Raw genomic sequence first — 15,801 nt, 5'->3', positions numbered from 1 at the left:
GCTCCAGACCTTACAACACCACCCCCCCACCCCCCCAGCTGGGTCCCCCCAGCACAGACTGCGAGTCCGCAACCACTTATTGGACCATGGAGCAGCTGGACTGCACACGTTGTACAATCTCCTCGTCAACGCTGGCCATGTAACAGTCACTGCTGGAGGTGCTCACAGACCCTTGCAATCTCAGCAGTCCGGTTAGGAGCAGTTTCCCCCGTGTCACAGGCTGACAGGGCAGCCATGCAGCGCACTCATCAGTGGCCACCCAAGGGATGGCCAGCACCCTCGGGGAAGCATTAAGGGGCCATCACACAGGACCAGGAAAGGTCCTAAGTACACACCTCTCTCTCTCTTTCACGTCGCAGGAGGACCACATCAGGAGCATGAAGCCTGGTGACCTAGTTGTATGCCTGATGGCCTACAGAGAGGGGAGAAGATGGAGGAGAGCGCGACTGAGGTTCCTGGCCGTGCAAAGGCAGGAGCAGCAACCTCAGGAAGAGGGGGATGCTGGGGCTCCCACACACGCTGCCCAGGAGCAACAGTGAGCCGTGGCTGGTCAGCACCTAGCGACACTCAGGATCTACGGATACCACATGTCATTCCTGCAGATGACTGAGACCAGTGTCGCCGATGACTGCTCATGTCTAGGGATCTGATCACTCTTGGCAGGGCTTTGCACGAAGGGGTTATGGAGGGCATTCACTGCCAGTGGCTGTGAAAGTGACCACGACGCTTAATTTTTATGCCAGTGGCTTCTTTCAGGGCTCCACAGGTGACCTCTGTGGGGTATCACAGGCTGTCACCCACAAATGCATCCATGTGGTCACGGATGCCATATTCTCAAGGGCACACAACATTGTGCATTGCGCCTGGGACCGTGACAGCCAGGATGCAAGGGCCATTGGATTTTCCCGCATCTTGGGATTCGCACATGTACAGGGTGTGATTGACTGGCGCTTAGGTTTCTGTCGCTACACACGGTGGGTGATATCAACTGCAAGGGATTCATTCACTGAATGTGCGGCTGGTATGTAACCACCAGAATTGCATCCTGCAGGTGTGCACACTGTTTCCAGGGAGTGTGCACGCGCCTACATCCTGAGCCAGTCACAGATCCCTGCAGTCTTCCAGGGTCCACAGAAGGTTCAGGGTTGGCTTCCCGCAGAGGCCGTGGCTGATGAAACCCATGCAGCGGCCTCAGACTGCAGCAGAGCAACAGTGTAATGAAGCTCATGGTGCAGCTCACAACTTGGAGGAGCAGACCATCGGGATGCTGAAGATGAAGTTCCGGTGCCTGGACTGGTCTGGTGGAACCCTGCAAGACAGTCTGCAGAGGGTGTCACGCATCATCATCATCTGCTGCGCCCTTTACAATCTGGCTCTGCAACTGGGAGACGAGCTGGCTGAAGAGGAGATGGAGGAGTTGCACGTCTCCTCTGTGGAGGATGCTGATGGTGATGAGGGTGAGATGGCCTTCAGAGGCGACGATGATGGCGATGAGGTCCTTGCACTGGCTAGGCTAGGCAGGCACATATGGGAGGCCCTCATAGCTGCTAGCTTTGTGGAGGATGATGACAACATGCAGTGAGGTGAGCCCATAGATCCTCACATTGCATTTGGGAACATTTGACTCCAGTCTGGCTTATGGTAGGGTGAATATCCTCTGTGAGAATGCTTCTGACATGGAGATGCAGTGGAGACCCTAATAGTAGCTCAGATTGCAGGAGGATGATGATGGTTAGGAGTGAGGACACTCCAGAAAATCTTCATGTAGCCTCTGAGAATGTCTGACTCCTGTCTGGCTGAGGGCAGCTCCCTTGTGCTGCGTGATCAGGGTAATATCATAGAGATGCAGACATGAAACTTTAGAAGTTCTGATGCTTTGTTCACCTTCAGCACCTGAGCCCTTCAGGAGCTGGAGCACAGCATCAGTGGTCACAGCTGCTGAAGAGATGGGGGACAGCCCCTCCTTAAAGGTGCTGAGAGCACACCGAGAGAACGAGAGAACTCGGTGATGCCTGCCCGCTACATTCTGGCAGCAATGACAAGCACCGCCAAGGCGCAGGCATCCATAATGTTTCCGGGGATGTGAGGCCGGACCATCACTTTGGTCTGAAGGCTTCACATAGCACAGGGAAGAGGCCCTGGGCTGTGACACCTGCCTTTATCTTGTGTAGAAAGGTTTCACATCTGAGTGACAAGAACAGTGCTCATCAGAACAAGGAGCCATAGGCAGGGAGACATTCTTGGAGTTTATTGACAATAGTGAACAGTATGTACAAATGATTAACACCCGTGCCCAGGTTGTGCAACTAATTCTCCTTAAATTTCCTAACCCTGCCGCTATGTCTTTTTGCTTCCCGGACATCCACAGCGGAGGTGGAGGCAACCTGCTGATGCCCTGTCTGTGACGACTTTGGTGGGTGTCCTCTGGAGGGCCGAGACTTGGAGGGCCCTGGCCTGCTTTTGGGGACATGCAATGTGGCAGTGGCACTGTCCTTGGCCTATGGAGCTGGAGCTGCTGCGGTCACAGGAAGTGGGGAGTTGGATTGGCCAGACACTCTCAGAGTCAACTGGATGGATGGGCCCGGAGTGTGCACCTGCTGATCCTCCTCCCTATGGGTGCCTGGAGGCCCCAGGCTGACTCCTTGAGGAGCAGGAGTAGCTGGAGTGAGATCAACCTGCCCAGCATCCGTCTCGTCTACACATTGTTGGAGGCTAACTATGGCATCAGCGATGGAGTTGAGCCGCACAGCAGTGAAGGAGTGAAGTCCTGGACCAAGGTCTCCATCACAGCTGCCGCCCTACCAGTGTTGACCTCGGTGCGTTGGCAGGTTGGCGTTATCACCTCAGCCTGAAGGTGGACGGACTCATCCATTCTCCATTGCACTGCCACTTGCCAACCAATCAGCACTCTCTTCACATACAATATAAATTGTTGCTTTCCCCTTCTATTGGTATTCTTGTGAAGTGTCCTGATAAGTGCAAGACAAAAAGCTTAGACATGTCTCTTTTTTTCAGCATTACTGAAGTTCTGTACTAACAAACCACTATTTGACAAATTTTATGAATAAACTATATTTTTGGAAAAAAACAATGTTACCTAGAGGGGAGATTTGGACATCCCCTTCATCCCACCCATTGAGCAGCCAAAGCTTCTCTGGTGGCCTGCCTGGCTGGCAAACGCCCAACACTTGCCTCTGGTGGCAAGGGGGCCCATCACAAACCTGTAAAAGAAGGGATCTTCCTTTGCCCTGCTTAATCAGGAATGGCCAATGAGGACTAGGGGAAGGGACTGTTAGCAGATGAATTCTGGCACTTACGCACCCAGATGTCGCCCCTGCAGATCTTGAAGGCCAATATTATAAATACTACAGTGGTGCTTCAGTTTTGACCTAATGCTTGACTGTCACACATCTGTGTGAAATTTGCCTTGGAAAATAAAAACGAATAAGTTGAAACTATTAATGCAGTTACTGTAACAACAATTAACAACAGTAACCTGGGCTGTGCCGATATGTTACATATATCTTATATCCAGTCAGAATGACTTGTGGAATGCCATAACTTTCTTGACGTATATCATTTGAATTTGCACCTGTTTGTTGAGGCTATAAGGCCCCACCCTTGTACAGGTGGGGATTTGAGTTTGATTTTCATTTTGGTGGCAACACCTTCACGACATGATGTTCTCAAACAAGCTATTGCCACGAAGATGATGTAATTGAGCTAAAGAGTTTACCAATGGCAAGAAAAATGTGAGATGAAAGAAAGGCAGTGCGGTGCATTGACACGTTAGTTTGCTAATATCACACTGTAAGCCTGGCATAAATTGTTTCAAATGAAAGCCATATTTTTTTTGAGTATCAGTAACAAATTGGATTCAAACCAAACTAGAGAGGATTGTATTTGCAGCACTCTTGTGCACACTTGCTTACACATGCGCACACACAAGTCAGTTACCTGTATTATCTAACAGCATTATTTTAATGTCAGTGTTAATCAAAATGGGTTAACAGCAGCAGTAAATTAACATGAATCAGGAAATTTAGGCCAGTGTGATCATAGTTCTACTCCTCATTTCTTTTGATCATCTGACTCAAGTGGTTTCATAACATAGACACAAATGTATCTTTGATAGATCAAATATACTGCAGTTTCTCCATTGATGCTACATAATTTTTGCTTTGCATCAATGCACACATCTCAATATCCCGATAATACTTGGGAGTAATTTTAACTTTTCGCAATATGTGAAACAGGTGATGTTGGATCAGTCAACAAACTCTAATTTGCCACAGTACAGGGCAATATACGAATCTGGCAGCATTGTTCACCACTAACAAGAACACTGGCGCCAAACTGGTATCTTTAATACAACAGCAATATTGCATAAAGTCAGATCGTCAATATAAACATGCATATGTCTTGCCCAAAGCTGACATTGCATGATCAGCTGTTGTTGCCCTCATTTGCACTGTATTATGTGAATTTAAAAAAAAATGTACTTTTGGAATTAATTGGGAGTTAGAGTCATGCTCTGTGCACCGTGAATTGTGTGTGTGTGCCATACTCACATAGTAATATAGTAATAGCACTCGGGATCCTCTCACAGGTAAGATCTTGTTTAACATATTAGTAAAATCTGCAAACATGGTGCAAAGATATGAACATAAGAACATAGAAATAGGAGCAGGAGTGGGCCATTCAGCCCCTCAAGCCTGCTGCGCCAATCAATAAGATCATGACTGACCTACCCCAGACCTCAGCTGCTCTCTCATGCCAGCTCCTCATAACCCTCAACTCCCCGATATTATAAAAATCTATCTACCTCCTCTTCAAATGCTTCCAGTGATCTAGCCTCCACAACTTTCTGATCTCCACCAGTTATTGTTTCTCATGAAACTCTAAAAACATTCTCAAACTCGATTCTACAGAAGAGGCCTATCAGATTCTGGTTAATGTTTATCCCTCAACCAACATCACTAAAACAAATTATCCAGTTTTTATCACACACTTATGTTTGTGGCAGCTTGCTGTCTACAAATTTGCTGCCGCACTTCCTACATTATAACAGTGACGACAACAGCACAGCAACAACAACTTATAAAGTACTGTTAATGTAATGAAACATTCCGAGGCATTTCACAGGAGCTTTATGAAATCAGACACCAAACCACATAAGGAGGTATTAGGTTAGATGACCAAAAGCTGGCTCAAAGAGGTAGGGTCTTAAGGAGTGTCTTAAAGGAGATACATCAGAAAAAAATAATTAATTGGTTGTAAAGCATTTTGGGATGCCATGAGGTCATGGAAGGTGCTATATAAATGTCAGTTTTTCTTTATTTTCCATCCCCCACATTAAGGGCTCACGTCAGCACCGCTGTCACACGCTTCCTAGAGGCCAGTTTCAAACTGACACTAGCAGAGGACAGAAAATGGGTTTCTTCCTCAGCCAGGTCTGGGGAAGCCCACAAAGCAGAAAAGAGAAAAATACCTTGCTTTTCATAGGAATCACACTGTGGGGAACAAAATACCTCCAAATGTATACAATGAATGTTCAAAGACTATTCATCCATGAGGTATCAGCCAAGCCCAATGCTCTCCTCACTTGATGACTGCACACAAATACTCTTTCCCAGCATGGACCACTGGATGGCAGTCAGCAGTAGGGACCCTGCTTAACCCACAGATTTGGGGATTAATTGTTGTCCCCCTGGCACCACCCCAGCTGAGATAAGTTAATTCACCGCAGACTCTGGAACAAACTGAAGGGCTTCTCTGGTGTGTGCAGCTCAGTTATTGATTGGATAAACTTGATTGGAAAGGAGTCAAAATTCTGGGCTTATATATTGGGGAGAATTTTCTGATCGGCAAGTGGGGGCAGGGCCCGCTCACCGACGTGCAAAATGATGCACGGTGACATCGGACGGGCATCCTGACATCACCACGCGTCATTTAGATTTTCAGTTTGGTGGGCACGCAGCCGACTGTCAAAGGATTATTAAGGCCTGTTCAAAGCTAATTAAATCAATTAAATGAGCTGCCCATCCAGCCTTAAGGTTGGCGGGCAGGCGAAGAGTCCAGGCGACCTTTGCATTTTTCATGGAACCTCATCCACAGGTTGAGGTTTCATGAAGTGTTTATAAATTAAATACATTTTTTTATTAATGTTCCTTGACATGTCCCAGCTCATGTGACACTGTCACATGAGGGGACATGTCTTAAAATATTTTCAATTCTTTATTTAAATGTTTGAATCTTAAACAAATCTCCCTGAGGCACAGAGGAGCCTCAGGGAGATTTCTGTGCTCTTTCGTGCACATGCGAAAAGCGCGCAGGCCCAGATTCAGGGAATCCTTCATCCCCCACCCGCACAGGGAGCGCTCAGTACTTCTGGGCGAGCATCACACTGGGTGGGCTCTAATTGGCCCACCCACGTAAAATGGCGGTGTGCACCCGATCAGGGGTGACGATTGTGTTCGAACCCATTCCTGCACAATCAACCAACAGCCCCCCCCCCCCACCCCAAACGGGGGTAAAATTCAGCCTATTGTTTTGTTGAAACTGATATAAGCTTTAAAGTTTTTATCATTGTTCGAGTCATTTGATGACATAATGAACACAATGACCTACAGAGAGAAAGAAACTCTTTAGTTGTAAATCCTTAGGCCCCATTAAATAAATAGAACTGAACATTGACTCATTGTATCTTTTAAGCAAGCACAGCAAGATGACACTAACTGTTTTCTGAGCTCTGTCATGGATCCCTCTTCCCAGGACGTTAAGTTCAAGGTCCTCTTTCTCGAATCCCATCACACTCTCACTCCACCTTAACTGAACAATATTTTCAACCCCACATCCCACTCTGCATCTCTACCCTCTGACTTTCAATTCCTGCTTTTATCCTCCTCCCTCCACTTCTCCAACAGAGGCTGATCCGTCAGTCACTGAGGGGAAGAACCAATGAGCCCTTCTCTGTCAACATCGCCTAGCCTTTCACCTTGCCACTTCTCTACCTTCCTGCAAAACGTCTCCGAAAATCTTCCTCTTCTGGTTCACTCTTTAAAAAATTAAAATTACATCTGCCCTTCAAAATCCTGCTCTCTCCCTTGTAAACTTCACTAATGTTCTAAGTGATGTGCTTTTCTTTGAGAAATCCAAGTTATTACTGTCTGGGCAATGAAACCATTTTAAACTGATAATTTGCACTTTCAAGTGAGAAATTTTACTAAAACCACTATTTTTCATCTCTGAAAATGTCAAGCTTTTATGTTAATTGGCTGCAAGCCACTGAGACTATAGACAATGTCGTGGTGCCTCCCAGTGGATCGTGAAATATTGCACTGCTTCCCTGAGGGACCTACACCTGGATCCTCTGCTCTTGGGTATATTCACCCTCCCATTCTGATAACTGGATTCAAGCTAGTTGGCTTCAACCTCACATCCCTTGATCTCAGAGTAACTTATGGCACACTCATCTGACTGCTACAGCTATGCAATCTTAACTTCTGTAGCCTTTTTTCTCTCTCTGTCAGAGATTTTCTAGAGGACAGCAGACACCTGTTCTGGTCTGGAAGTGGACTAGTTATTAAAGTTGGTGTGACCTTGCCCTGCTGTGGGCTGCACAGAAACCTACTGAAGTTAGGAGGAAACCCCAACCCACCCCCCACATCCCACTCCACACCTCCACCCCCCCCACTCCCCCCACCATTCCCCCCACTCCCAATCCATTGTCTCTAGTTCAAAGAACTTAAGATCTTCAATTATGAGGAGAGTCGCAGGCCTCAACTAATATTCTTTAGGGAAAAGAGGATAGAGGGCAGTCAAAACATTTCTTCGATATGCACTTGAAATGCTGTAACCTACAGGGTTATGGACCAAGAGCTGGGAAGTGGATTAGGGTTGAATAACTCTTTCTTTTGGCCGAAAGGACATGATGGGTTGAATGGCCTCCCCTCATGCAATAAAATTTCTATGTTGCTACGTGAACCAGGCATTAACAAATTGAAAGACACAGATGATGTAAATGAAACCAGCTAGGTGACTTGACTTGAAAAGTGGGCGCAGAACTGAAGAATACTGCCAGAGATTGGAAGAATACTTTATCCAACAGAGACAGGTTTTCCACAAAAACAATCTGCACTGTGTTGATTAAAATCTTTTATAAGCTTTGGGCTCACGTGCAATATCCCCAGTTGAATGGCTGGCGATAGTCACTTAGTAGCCTCGTTGGTGCAGAAATGCCACAACATACTGGAAGGCAACTGGTGCCTATGGAATGAATCAGCGCCTTCAGGGAAAAAGGGAGGAATTTGAAGGCAGAATAAAATGAAATGTGGTGCCGATATTGTAGAACATTCAAGATTTCCATTTTGTTTTTCTGTCTTCAGGGATTTATATTGGAAGAGCAGTGACTGAGGAAGCAGAATGGTATGTAATTGTCTTTGCATGTTTAGTTATGTGAGCTCACCATTAGACTGACAATTCCAATGCTTTCTATGTTCCATCACCTCTCTTACATCATTTTGAAGTCTCTCTGGCTTCTATATTCATTCATCTATTTATGTTAGAAAAGTATTTTCTAGCAAATGAACCTGATTATAATGGGATGCTTCCATCTCTGGTATACCATGGCTTCAGTTTGTAATATTTACAGGATGCACTGAAGTAATTCTCCAAGCTTTTTTTGACAGCACCTCTACTACCTAGAACGACAAAGGCTTTGGAGTATGGGAACACTAGCGCCTTCAAGTTCCCCTTTGAGTCTTATGCCATCCTGACTTGGACACATATTCCTTCATTGTTGCTGGGTATCAATCCACAAGGAAGCAATTAAAATACACAGCCTAAACATAAACACCAGATAACCAGAAGAAGTCACCAAGGTTGCTCTTTATATTGCTGTAGGACAGCAGGCATGGCAGGATGGGCATGGGAGCAGACATTTTGTATAGAGCTTTCCCCTCTACAATATCCTGATCTTGCACCCACTGATACCATAAATGGGGAAAAGTACTTCCCCTTCAATGCAACACTGAAATACGTAGAAATACATCCATTCACTTAAAATCTATGGGTGAATTATCAGGCTTTGAGAATAACATTCCAAGTCCTTATGTATGATCTTTCTTCTGAAACTAGAATTTCAGCTTTGACCAGAGCACAGCGGTCGTTCTCCCAGGGAATGTTGGGGCCTTGTCTGATGGACTTACCCTCACCGATGCAGCTGATGGAGGTATTATTATTGAGAACATTCAACAAAACTCTCCAGTTGCAAAAGCTGGCACTTTGAAAAAAGGTAACTATTGCTTTTCTTTTGATGTATGATGATATATAATATATGCCAGAGGTGATACAGACCTAGAATCAACACAATTTTATTACAATGGTCAAAACAAATAGATAAAAACTCACTGACTTGAAATTTGTTGGTGCCATGCTTGTTTTTCAGCCCCCAAAATATTGGACACTATAGCTGGCAGCACAGATGCATTTATTCCTTTCCCTGTACCGTGCACCAACATTGCCTTGTGTGTTCTCCATCACCATCCTGGTATCTTTAGGAATCGAAAGGGCTTCCTCTCCCTCACTATCTAACTAATTTGCCTGCTCATGGAGGTGACCATACATGTTGGGCAGAATGGGTTCCATGCTCTGTGTGAAACCTTGATGCAAGTTTAAGCTCTACTCCTCCAAGATTGTGCAAGCTTACTGCCAGGTCGCCATGTGCCCTTTGCATTTCGTGATGCATATCCATTAGCCTTATTCAGTGACCTGGGCCCTCTTCTGCAGCAGAGCTAATACTCGGCCTTGCCCTCTGGTGAGCTGGTACCAATGGCGTCCTTTTCCCTTGCCCGAGCTCCTGCCCACATGTGGCCTGTTATTTATCAGTGAACATCCTTCCTCTCGTTCTAGCCGAGGAAAATTAGAAAAATGACGTTGAACAGGAATATCGATATGTCCCTGCCTTTCCTAGAGGTAGCTTCCTGTGTGTCAATGGCAAACACTCCGGCAGCAGCGAGAAGCCAATTGGAGTTGTTAATGAAGCAATTAGCAAGCATTTTCTGAGAGCAATGGAATTTTACCAGCAGTGTGCAGGATCTCAGCATTGTCTGCAGCTCATTAACTTGCAGGAGCTGAGTGCACAGTGGAAGGTTGGAGGAATATAAAAATAATCTGCAACTTGAACTATAAAGGTGCAAATGGGCAAGCTTGACGTTATCTGGAGGCAGAAGCTTTCAAATCTATGATTAGCCCCTGGAGACTGATGTCATGGATAGTGCTACTGTTGACATAGTGGCTGCTGTTTCCTCCAGCTGTTTCATGCATCCATTTTGTTGCGCCCTGTCTCATCCCATTCACCTCAGCAGCTTTCTCACTGCAGGCAGTGTGAAGGCCCTTGCAATTGAATGCTCAGAATTGCCCTCCCATTTCCTCAGCCTGCCAACTGTCTCCAATTGGAGTGATCTCGGAGGTGCCCTCTTGATTGGACCTCTCTCAGAAGATTGTACTGGTAGTTCCACTGTGGCGGCGATTGGGTTGGAGGCTTGAAAATGGTCCCCGAGTCCAGAAAAAACCTAAGGTGGGAAAATTCAGCCCATTTTGTCTCTTGTTCATTGCCTAGACCAGCGCCTGCAATGCAGCATCAGAGAACCTGGGCATCTTGTCCTGGCCGCCTTCTTCAATATAGGAAATTTTACTGCTGTCTACAGCCAAAATGTGTCTACCCTTAGAGAGGTGCTGATTGCAATCAAACATGTCTGATTTTCTGACCCCCTAAGTTTGTGTAGAGCCAATGAGTAGCACAGATAACACTGGCTGTACGCTTTTACCATTTTAATGAGGTCCCAGCACAATTAGGACCAATGGAAAAGATAAATGCAACATCATAACTATACCTGATTCTTCTTAACGCTAATCAAATAGTAAATGGCCAGTCCATCAATTGTTCAGATAATTTGTTGCAACGTTATATCCAAAGGACTTTCCTTTGCACTCCACCATACTTGGCACCCAAGCTAACCAGAATAGGTTTGCTATTCTATTCTAACAATTTTTTTAGAAGCCACTTCGTGGCCTGGGTCTGAAACGTGGATGCTTGCTACAGTGATGCTCATGAGGTTGAAGTGGCTTTCCTCTCAGTGCTGAGTCCTGGAGTGGACTGGCAATAGGCCACGTCTCTGGCATTGGTTCGTTGTCACACTGGTTCTGAAGATTAATTTCCACCTGTGAAGACATCTGAGGGAACTGTTCACAGTGTCTTCTTTTGCTGCTGTTTTGAGAAAAAGCAATCTCATTCTGTGCAGACTCCTGTAATCGGACTGGCACTTGCAAAAAAAAAATAGGCGAAGTGATCTGCTGCAAGAACCGACCTTATGAACTCATTTAAGATTCTTAGAGGCAGATTTTGATAAGTGGCAATACAAATCATGAAAGATGTAACATGGGTTGCTGATTCATTTTGCACTACTGCGCCAAGTCAAAACTTGCCTCTCAATTCCATGAGAGCTAACCCTCAATATCGTGTAAGCCTGAGGTGCTGCCCTGGATGTTACAAAGTCCAATAGGCATCAATCTCTCCAAACCATCCCCAAGACTTGCAGTCAGCATTACCACACTGGAATCAATGATTGGCCTGGAGGCCTCAGCATACTGTGGAATGTTTGCAGATGTTCCTAAAGCTGCCAGGTGCTCCAAAATATACTGCATTAATGTGAATTATTCTCCGAATGGTGCTAAACAGTATAATATTAGAGTCAATCCCAGCCAACTGCTGTAGATCTTCTGAGAGTCTGCTACATGCCTCCGCATGTGCTCTGCTAACATCCTTATTTTCATGGCAGGATGCCTGAGATCTAAGTCTTCAAAAAAAAAGAAGAAAGGAGCTGACATTTTCTAAACCTCTGCCCAGCAATATTAGGCTTCACTGCCACAACTGCTCCTTTGCATTCCATGCATTACCCAGTGTCAAATTCTCACTTGTATTATCTAGTTGCCCCAAGTGTGTCTCTCTGGGACACTGAGTGCAAGAGATAGAGCATTATTGAGGGGATAGATGAGTGGCCACCAGCATTGCCTGGAGTAGCATTTTGCTGTTCATCCTCTTCCTAAATGCTACTTCCTGGGTTTCAATTTCTGGAAAGACAAGGGCCACCAAGGTTCACTTGGTCTCCCATTGCTGCTTCTCACCACTTTTTTAGTTCTGTAAGTAGAATGCATACTTGATATTTTGGGATTTTTCAGATATACGGGTTGCCACCTCAAACTGACTGTGCTCCCAATTCTGTCACTAAAATACTGGGGTGAGGTTTATGTGAAGGATTGCCTGAACCTTTTCTTCTTAATGTATAGTTTTTGACTCCATGCAGCCCTCTGTTCCTTATTTTTTTAATGTTGATTCCTCTTGTAAGAAGAATGCATTGTGTCAATTAGTTTTCAGCAGTCTCCACTTCTTGTCATTGTATTTTGTTTGATTCAGCTCAAATGGAATATAGGCATCCAAAAGCCTAACAATATAACCCTAAGTCTCTTCCTCCTTATCTTTCATTACTCTAAGTCCCTGTTTTAAATTGCCTCATTCAGTGTTGTTCTGCTTTAGTGTCACAGATATAATGGGGCTAGTATGCAAACTCAGCATTGGGATTTCCGCTTTAGTATATTTCATGCTGAGGCTGACATAGCATTGCATGATCTGATCAACGCCATTTTGGAATGGCTCCTTCCTCTTGTTGACTCTTCCTCACTTGCCAATTCTCTCCCTCTGCCCAACTCCCTGCCACTTGCCGAGATTCTCCCGCTCACCAACTCTTTTCTATTCGTCGACACTCTCCCCCTTGCTGACTCGCTCCTGCTCCCTGACTCTCTCCTTCTCCCCGACTCTCTCCTTCTCCCAGATTTTCTCCCATTCCCCAACTCCCTGCCACTTGCTGACACTCTCCCGTGCACAGACTCTTTCCTGCTTGTCAACTCTCTGACTCTTTCTCTCCCTGACTCTCTCCTGCTCCCCAACTCTCCCGCTCATTGACTTTCTCCTGCTTGCTGACTCTCTACCAATCCCTGACCCTCTCCCACTTGTTGACTCACTGAATATAGGTATAGGAATTTAGGAATGTATAGTATTTCAATTTACAGGGTATAATGTTTTCTTGTTTTTTCTGACGAGAGATTCTGTAGGACATCTATCTACAGCTTTTAAATTGGTTGTAATGTGAAAATCTGTTTTACTTGAAGTAGTTTCAATTAAAGTTACACTTTTCAGATACACAACTGCAACGTTAAGTGAGGAATTACTGTAATTTTCCACATTGAACTTTTCCCATTTATATTCACCTTCTGCTTTCCATTGTCAAGGCAATTTTCAATCAAATTAACTAATACTCTAGTCATTGCATGAGCTTTAATTATTTCTAAAATCCACAGATGTGGAACTTTTCCAATGCCTTCTGAAAATCAAAGTAAATTATATCTGTTGGATATCCCTCAGGTTATATGATTATTTGATATCCCGGCCTCCTTCTGCAAAATGTTGAATAAAACATGCTTTGATCTATATGATAATATTGCTGGTGTTTATTCTTGTACTCAACTGTTGAACAAATTTCAGTATAACATATTATCTGGAAACGTATGGTACATGTTATTTTATGACAAACAAACTTATAAACTTATCTTCGTTATCTTGTAGGTGATCAACTGAATGCAGTAACAATACATTTTGACAATCTAAACAGTAAAGAGGTTAGCAAAATACTAAAATATTCAGAACCATACAAAACAAGTCTAAAACTGAATGAGAAAGAAGAACTCAAGAGTCCAGATTTCAGATACAACAGTCCTGACATGGTAAAAAAAAAAAATTCTTTATACCAGTATGTTCATCTGCCATTCTGAAAATTCTAGAATCCATTATTAAGAAGGTAGTAGCAGTACATTTAGAAAATCATTATACAATCAGGAAAAACTGACATGGTTTTGTGAAAGGGAAATACTGTTTGACAAATTTATTAGAGGTATTTGAGGATGTAACAAGTAGGGTGGATAAAGGGGAACCAGTAGATATTGTGCATTTGGATTTCCAAAAAAGGAATTTGACAAGGTGCCACATAAAAAGAGCTCATGATATTGGGGGTGATCTCCCCTTCTTCTTCTTAGGCAATCCCTTGGGATCGAGGATGACTTACTTCCACTCTGGTTCGATGAATTCTGAGGTGGCTGATAAGTCCAATTCATGATCTGCAGATTTTCCCAATGCGGGGCAGATGGTGCTTGAAGGGTTGGGTAGATGGGTTGTTTGGAGGTTTGTGCGCTCCCTCTGATGTCTCAACCTCATCTTTGCACATTCCCGACAAGTCTCTTGAAGTTTTTGTTGCCTTCCTGGATGAACCATCTCCATTTTGGGTGGTCAAAATCCCAGGGACTCCCTTGAGCTGGCAGGATTGTTTGATGTCTGGACTGATGCTTTGAGGACATTCTTAAGCATTTCTGCTGACCTCCCAGGAGTCTCCTGCCACAACTGAATTCTGAGTAGATGGGGGTGGTGGGGGGGGGGCGGTTTGTAATATGGATAGAGGATTGGTTAACTAATAGGAAGCAGAGAGTTGGGATAAATTGGTCATTTTCGGGTTGGCAAACCAGTGGAGTGCCACAGGGATCAATGGTGAAGCCTCAGCTATTTATGATTTATATTAATGAGTTGAATGAAGGGACCAACTGCATTGTAGCCAAATTTGCTGACAATATAAAGATAGGTAGGAAAGCAAGTTGTGAGGAGGCAAAGTCTGCAAAGCGTTAGGTTACGTGAATGGGCAAAAAATTTGGCACATGGAGTATAATTTGGGAAAATATGTGGTTGTCCTCTTTGGCAGGAAGAATAGAGCAGCAGTATACTATTTAAATGGAGAGAGACTGCAGAATGTTGCGGTACAGAGAGATTGGGTGTCCTTGTACGTGAATCACAGAAAGTTAGCGTGCAGGTAAAGCAAGTAATTAGATTGGCAAATAGAATGTTGGCCTTTATTGCAAGGGGGATGAAGTATAAAAGTAGGGAAGTCTTGCGACAATTGTACAGGGCATTGATGAGATTGCACCTAGTGTACTATTTACAGTTTTGGTCTCCTTACTTAAGGAAGATATACTTGCAGTGGAAGCAGTTCAAAGAGGCTGTCTAGGCTGATTCATGGGATGAAGGGATTGCCTTATGAGGAAAGGTTGGGCCTATACTCATTGGAGTTTAGAAGAATGAGAGGTGATTTTATTGAAGCATAAGATTCTGAAGGGACTTGACAGCATAGATGCTGAGCTGATGTGGAGGAATCTAGAATTGGGGACACAGTTTAAAAATAAGGGGTTTCCCATTTATTATGGAGATGAGAAGAAATTTCTTCTCTGAGAGTTGTTAGTCTTTGGAATACTCTTCTCCAGAGAGCAGTGGAGGTTGATTCATTGAATACAGTAAGTCCTCAGTATATGGTAAGTTTAGGTTGCCCTGGTTTAAGTTGTTGCAATTTCGGTAAGTTAATGGGGTAGGTATTCGCGATTAACATCAGGAATTTTATTTAATGTTGTATCGCGCCAGGTGTGACATAGGGTTGCATGACCCTTCCTCTCGCTGACCCTCCTGGTCGCTGGCCTAACCTCCTCTCACCCACCCTCGGCCTAACCTCCTCTCACCCACCCTCCCCCTCACTAGCCCTTCCTTTTGTCCACCCTTTCTCCCGCCCTCCCTATCGCAGACCCTCCCTCTCATGGCCCTTCCCGCTCATGGACCCTCCTTCTCACCAACCCCCTCTCTTGTGACTCTTCCTC

At 44.7% G+C, this 15,801-nt stretch overlaps 1 protein-coding gene across 2 annotated transcripts in view; it reads left to right on the top strand.

Annotated features, from left to right (window-relative positions):
- si:ch211-125o16.4 (neuroblast differentiation-associated protein AHNAK) overlaps positions 1-15,801 on the top strand; it is a 53,075-nt gene that overhangs the window by 14,774 nt on the left and 22,500 nt on the right. Inside the window, exons 2-4 of one of the 2 annotated variants that reach the window (XM_041177100.1) lie at positions 8,388-8,427; positions 9,139-9,295; positions 13,682-13,839. In XM_041177100.1, coding sequence (XP_041033034.1) covers positions 8,425-8,427; positions 9,139-9,295; positions 13,682-13,839 — 318 coding nt within the window. In that variant the 5' untranslated portion in view covers positions 8,388-8,424. Of the gene's footprint in view, positions 1-8,387; positions 8,428-9,138; positions 9,296-13,681; positions 13,840-15,801 lie in introns of those variants that run through there. The other variant, XM_041177110.1, reaches the window with a different exon arrangement.

This window comes from Carcharodon carcharias, chromosome 2 (assembly GCF_017639515.1).
Source record: "Carcharodon carcharias isolate sCarCar2 chromosome 2, sCarCar2.pri, whole genome shotgun sequence".
Lineage (NCBI taxonomy): Eukaryota > Metazoa > Chordata > Chondrichthyes > Lamniformes > Lamnidae > Carcharodon > Carcharodon carcharias.
Note: the sequence above shows the minus strand (reverse complement) of the source record. Positions and strands in the feature narration are given on the sequence as shown.